Source organism: Chelonoidis abingdonii, chromosome 11 (assembly GCF_003597395.2).
Source record: "Chelonoidis abingdonii isolate Lonesome George chromosome 11, CheloAbing_2.0, whole genome shotgun sequence".
NCBI lineage: Eukaryota > Metazoa > Chordata > Testudines > Testudinidae > Chelonoidis > Chelonoidis abingdonii.
In genome coordinates, this window is record NC_133779.1 from 61793339 (window position 1) to 61799807 (window position 6469).

The following is a 6469-nucleotide window of genomic DNA, read 5'->3' on the forward strand; positions in this document are numbered from 1 at the left end:
CCCCCCCGCTCTGCCGGTGCCCCTCCTAACCCGCAGCCCCTGCCAGCCCAGCCCTGCCCCGCTCCCAGCTCTGCCGGTGCCCCTCACTCCCGACCTGCAGCCCCTGCCCCTCCCGCACACACTTGGTGTTGTGTGTTGGAATTGCACCGTCACATGCAGTTGCTGGGAGTCAGTTACAGGCGGTTTGTTATTGACTTTCCGCCCCCGGGAGGGGCCTGAGCCCTGGCGTCTCTGCTTTCCCCCCCCCCACCCCCCCAGGTGCTCTCCGGGGCAGGGTTCGAGGCAGGCGGAACCCGCCCCCCCCCCACCTTCCTGCTTCTGCTGCGACGCGGAAGCCGGACGCCAGAGTCTGCCTGGAGCCCTCACCCGCTGCCATGGCCCTGCCAGCCCCCCTGCTCCTGCTGGCCGCCCTCGCCCTGCGCGGGGCCCACGGGGGTGAGTGGGTCAGAGCCTCGCCCCGTCTGCGGCCTCCTTCCCCCCAGCACCCGCCCTGTTCTGCCAGGGGGGCCCACTGCGGTTGGGGGGCAGCAGGGTTGGGGGAGCTGCCCCTGCGCCAGATCCCACCCAGCCCCAGGGCAGGACCTGGCTGGGTCAGGGGGCAGGGAGTGGGGCTTGTCCCCTCTAGGGGGGTCTGGCTCCCACCCAGCCCCAGGGCAGGGCCTGGCCGGCTCAGGGGGTCAGGGAATGGGGCACAGGGCTTGTCCCCTCTAGGGGGGTCCGGCTCCCACCCAGCCCCAGGGCAGGGCCTGGCTGTGTCAGGGGGGCAGCGAATGGGGCATGGAGCCTCTCCCCTCTAGGGGGTGGCCAGCTCCCACCCAGCCCCAGGGTAGGGCCTGGCTGGGTCAGGGGGGCAGGGAGTGGTGCTTGTCCCCTCTAGGGGGGTCCAGCTCCCATCCGGCCCCAGGGCAGGGCCTGGCCGACTCAGGGGGGCAGGGAATGGGGCACAGGGCCTGTCCCCTCTAGGGGGGTCCAGCTCCCACCCAGCCCCAGGGCAGGGCCTGGCTGTGTCAGGGGGGCAGGGAGTGGGGCCTGTCCCCTGTAGGGGACGCTCATACTGTGCTCCATCGACTGTTCCAGAGATACCCACCGTCCGCCTGATTGACCAAGAGGGCCCGATCCTGGAGGGCAGCTACGTGACCCTGGAGTGTCTGACGGACGAGGCCGGAGCCGACATGAGCCAATTCACCTTCCAGAAATACAGTCGGGTCAGGATGCCCCCCCCCACACACACACGCCCTGCCGGGGACGAACCTGCCCCTCACCTGACACTGAGGGGTGCCAAGCTGCAGGGGGCGTTTGCGGCTTATAGACTAGACTCAGAGGGGCAGTGGGGGGCGGGTCCGGCTCACAAGGGCTCAGGGCACGGGTCAGCAGCGGGTGGCCGTGGGGGAGGCAGGGGTCTGCTTACCATGAGGGTCGGAAAGGGCGTCCCAAAGGGATGCCATCGGGCAGGCCAGAGGGTCTGACCACAGTGGGGCAAGCAGAGGATCTGGGCGTGCCATAAGGGCCAGATGGAGATCCATGCCATGGGGGCAGGGCAAGGGCTCATGAGGCGCCCTGGGGCAGGCAGGGACTCTGTGCCACACGAGGCGAGGCAGGGGTCATCAGAGGGTGCTGTGGGGCAGACGAGGGTCCATGCCTCAGGGGCAGGGGTGCATACAGGGTGCCATGGGCAGCAGAGGGATTCTGTGCCGCGCACCCCATGAATCAAACAAAACAAAACCACAACAACAAAACAAACAACAACAACACAAACACAAACACAAGGGGAGTGGCACGAGCAGAGACCACCAGAAAGGCAGAATGAGCGAAACTCCCATCTACAGCGCGCGACCCGCACCCAACAGCCCAGCACCGTGGAGCCAACGCTCAGGCACCGAGCAGCCAGAGACAACCCCGAAACAAGGAGACTCTGGGAGAGCAAAGACAAGACAAAGGACCAACTGAAAAAAAGAGCAGAAATCCACACCCAAAACCACAAATAGAACATCAACACCGCAGACCAAACACGTCAACGCGAAGCCATGCAACAAAGAAGCGACCCACAGGCAGAAACACAAGAGACCAGTGCCCCAGAACAAGGTATCCATATGGGCAGAAGCGATCAGCGACCTAAGCAGGCCAAGCGTAGACCCGGGCGTCGCACCTAAGCAATAGCGCATGATAGCGGGGCCCGGAACAGCATCAGGACCAGGATCCACTAGGGCGCGAAACCAACAACCAGAAAGCACAGCCCAACCGCCCCAGACACCCCAACAGCCAAATAGGAACAGCACAAGCAGACCTAACAGCAAACGAACCAACGAGCAACCACCCAGACAACCCCCACCGCCCCTCAACCACCAGGGCACCCACCGCCTCAGACTCACCCGCGCACAAACCCCGCCAACCCACCACCAACCCCAACCAACGCCCCCGACCGCCACCACCGCACACGGACCCCACAAGAACTCCCCAAACCCACCCCCAACCCGCCCCACACCAACGAGCCAACTCAAGCGACAAAAAGCCCACCCACCACAAAAACCAAAAGGACAAAAAGCACGTTGCGCGCTCCAGAAAAACCATACACCACCACCCCGGCCCGAGCACCAACCGCCAAGCCACAAGGCGGCTCTACCCCAAAGACAACCATACAAAAAAACAACCACCCCATTAGGGGACAACAACAGAAACAAAAGAAGGAAAAGACCAACGGCACCGCCCATACGGACAGGACTCGCCGGGCCCACGAACGGCTACCACTGCTCGCACATATGGAGGGGCAAAGACACCAGCAGACGAGATCAACACTCGAGGCAACCAAACCATAACAACAACAGATAACCAGTGTCGTAGAAACGACAGACCACCAGACCACTCGAAGCAGACGATGCACTGACACACCCAACACACCGGCCGGACAGAGCAGAAAAAAAAAACAAAGAGGCTCCAATGGGAAGCACCAGGCGCAAACAACAGCCAAGCGAAGCAAGGTATACTAAGGGCAGAATCACAAAAAACACACCCAAAAAGGGCAAACGCCTGAAATGAAACCCCGAACATAGGGGAAAATGGACAGGAACAGAAAGCGATCCATGAGCCGGTGCCGGATGGGTGGCTGGGGTCCATGGTCGTAAGTGCCGTGCGGCAGGCCGGGGTCGTGTGCCATGGGGTAGGCAGAGGGTCCGTAGGAGGTGCTGTGCGGGCAGGCCGCGGCGTCCATGGGGAGGTACGTGGGTCCGTGCTATGGGGAGCAGGGCAGGATCCCACTAGGGGGTGCCTGTGGGCTGGCTGGGGGTCCGTGCCACGGTCGGGCACATGGCAGGGCGGTCCCAATGGGGCAGTCCACCACAGGTGGCCCCAGTGGGAGCAGGCGTAGGAGCGATCCATGGGCCAACCGAGGAGTGACCACCTGCGGCAAGTACGCCGCGAGTCCATGCCCACACGGAACCACCGAAGGCAAAGGGGCAGCACGAAAATAGGCGAGGGAGCCATGGGCGACCAGGCCCACAGCCCGCGAGTCTGGTGGGCTCCGTGGGAGGAGAGCAGGGCCAAGTGTGCACATCCAGGGGGGATCGGCGGCAGCCGCGCACGCGCAAACAGGTACCTGAATGCCAAATACGAGAACCCAGACAGACGAAGACCAGAGGGCTACACGTACGAAGGCAAAGCCCTCGGGAAAGGCCAGGCAACCGTACAACACCCCTTCCGTCGACATGTGAAGGCGACCCCACGCAGAAAAGGGGCCAGGGGTCTGTGCTGTGGGGAGCAGGGCAAGGTGTCCATAGGGGGCATCGTGGGGCAGGCCGGGGGTCTGTGCCATGCGGGGCAGGGCAGAGGGTCCGTAGGGGGAGCCCTGGGGCAGGCCAGGGGTCTGTGCTGTGGGGAGCAGGGCAAGGTGTCCATAGGGGGCATCGTGGGGCAGGCCGGGGGTCTGTGCCATGCGGGGCAGGGCAGAGGGTTCGTAGGGGGAGCCCTGGGGCAGGCCAGGGGTCTGTGCTGCGGGGAGCAGGGCAGGGTGTCCATAGGGGGCACTGAGGGGCAGGCCAGGGGGTTCGTAGGGGGTGCCATGGGGCAGGCCAGGGGTCCATGGGGGGCAGCCTATCGGGGTTTAACGGTGACACCGGGGGCGTCTCTCCGCAGTGGCTCCACTCCTGGGTCTCGCTGGACAATCCCGACCGGCTGCGCTGCTGGTTCTTCGACGTGAACGTGACGCGGGCGGACGGGCGCCTCCTGCTGGCCATCGGGGCCCTGCAGTCCTGGCACGCCGGGGCCTATCGCTGCGTGGCCGCCAACAGCACCGGCAACGCCTCCGCCTCCGCCTCCGCCGAGCTCAGCCTGCGCGTGGAGTGTGGGTGGCGCCGCCCCGGGCCCCTCGGCGCACAAATGAATCTGGCTTGGCCAGTTCAGGGGGGCCCACCCATGTCTGTCTCTTGGGGGGCCATGGGGGGGTTACCCCTGTTATATTTGAGCATAACCCCCCAATTTGCCACTTGCCCCCCCAGGCTGGGTGGGAGGAGATGGACGGGGGGTGCTGCAGGGAGCCCAGAGTGGGGAAATTAGATCAGTTTGGGGGTCCATCTGTGGGACAGGCGGGGGAGTGGTAAAGTGCCCGGCCTGGAGGGGGCAGTTTGATGGGGGTGTCTATTCCCCACAGCTAGAAGTGGGGTACAGAGGGACATCCCAGTTGTAACCCAGGGGCGGGGGGGTGGTTAACTCTCTGGCAGCCGGGCAGGTGGGGGAGGAGCAAAGATTTCGGGGCACGGCGCCAGTGGGGCCTGACGCAACGTGTCCCCCCAGATCTGCGGAGCGTCTTCGTGACCCGGGCCCACACCTGGTGTGGGACCGTGGGTGACTCTGTGGCCGTGATGGAGGGCGAGGACGTGGAGCTGCAGTGCTCGGCCGACGCCTCCCAGCCCCCCCAGTACGAGTGGAGCCGCCAGGTGAGGGGCTGGGCAGGACCCCCGGGCAGTGGGGGAGGATTATACCCCAAAATATCAGGGATGGATGTGGGGTGTCACACAGTAGACCCAGCAGGGGGCAGCATGGGGCAGGGAATGGGGGCAGAGGGTCACCAGGGGGTGCCATGGGGCAGGGCGCAGGGTGGAGGGTCAGGAGGGGGCGCCATGGGGCAGGGCAGAGGGTCAGCAGGGGGCACCGTGGGGCAGGGAGCGGGGCGGAGGGTCAGCAGGCAGCGCGTGCGGTGAGGCAGGGGGTCAGCAGGGGTGCCATGCATCAGGTAGCGGGGCAGAGGGTCACCAGGGGGCACTGTGGGGCAGGGAACGGGGGCTCAGTAGGGAGTGCCGTGGGGCAGAGGGTCAGTAGGGTTGCCATGCGGCAGGGAGCGGGGTGGAGGGTCACCAGGGGGTGCCGTGGGGCAGGGAGCAGAGTGGAGGGTCAGCAGCACATGCCATGGGGAAGGGGGTCAGCAGGGATGCTGTGGGGCAGGGAGCGGGGCGGAGGGTCACCAGGGGACACTGTGGGACAGGGAAAAGGGGCTCAGTAGGGGGCGTTGTGGGGCAGGGAGCAGAGTGAAGGGTCAGCAGGGGGTGCCGTGGGGCAAGGGGTCAGCAGGGATGCCGTGGGGCAAGGAACAGGGGCTCAGTAGGGTGTGCCATGGGGCAGGGGGTCAGCAGGGGTGCTGTGGGGCAAGGAACAGGGGCTCAGTAGGGGGCCCTGTAAGGCAGGGAGCAGAGTGGAGGGTCAGCAGGGAGCGCTGAGGGGAGGGGGTCAGCAGAGGTGCCGTGGGGCAGGGAGCAGGGCAGAGGGTCAGCAGGGGTTGCCGTGGGGCAGGGAATGGGGGCACTGTGGGGCAGGGAACGGAGGCTCAGTAGGGAATGCCGTCAGGCAGGGGGTCAGCAGGAGGCGCCATGTGGGTCCCCGCCCCCTAAGCGGCTGCCCTCGTTGCAGGGGGCTGACTGGGTGGTGGCGTCCAGCGTGCTGACCCTGCCCCACGTGAGCCGGGAGCAGGCCGGGACCTACGAGTGCCGGGCCCAGCACCCCAGCCTGCCCCACCTGGCGCGCAGCCGGGCCGTGCGGCTGGACGTGCAGGGGCCGCAGAGCAGCTACCAGCTGGGTGAGTCGGCGGCTCCCCCGCCCCGCCCCCCCTCATGGGCTGTGACCCACTTGCCCCGCCCTGACCCCTCTCTCTGCCCCCAGAGCCAGGCCTGGGGCTGAGCACCCCTGTGCTGCTGCTGGCCGTGGGGCTGCCGGCCCTGCTGCTCCTGCTGCTGGTGCTGGGGCTCAGCGTCCTCGTCCTGCGGCGCCGCCAGGCTGCCAAGATCCCGACCGGGTGAGTGCGGGGGGCCAGGCGTGCGGTCTGCCCTCCAGGGGGCGCTGGGCGCAGGGCCGGGCGTGGGAACTGCCCTCCAGGGGGGCCAGGCTTGATCCGCCCATGGGGCCGGGCGCGGGGTCTGCCCTCCAGGGGGCGCCGGGCCTGATCTGCCCATGGGGCCGGGCATGGGATCTGCCCTCCAGGGGGCGCCGG

The 6469-nt window shown here is 66.7% G+C and overlaps 1 protein-coding gene across 2 annotated transcripts in view; it reads left to right on the forward strand.

The window, feature by feature from the left end:
• The first annotated feature begins 140 nt into the window (after positions 1–140).
• Positions 141–6469, forward strand: part of LOC116818403 (cell surface glycoprotein MUC18-like) — an 11648-nt gene continuing 5319 nt past the window's right edge. For both annotated transcript variants that reach the window (XM_032769267.2, XM_075071232.1), the window contains exons 1-6: positions 141–435; positions 1078–1205; positions 4126–4333; positions 4783–4925; positions 5893–6058; positions 6142–6274. In XM_032769267.2, the coding sequence (XP_032625158.1) occupies positions 375–435; positions 1078–1205; positions 4126–4333; positions 4783–4925; positions 5893–6058; positions 6142–6274 (839 nt within the window). In that variant the 5' untranslated portion in view covers positions 141–374. The remainder of the gene's footprint in view (positions 436–1077; positions 1206–4125; positions 4334–4782; positions 4926–5892; positions 6059–6141; positions 6275–6469) is intronic.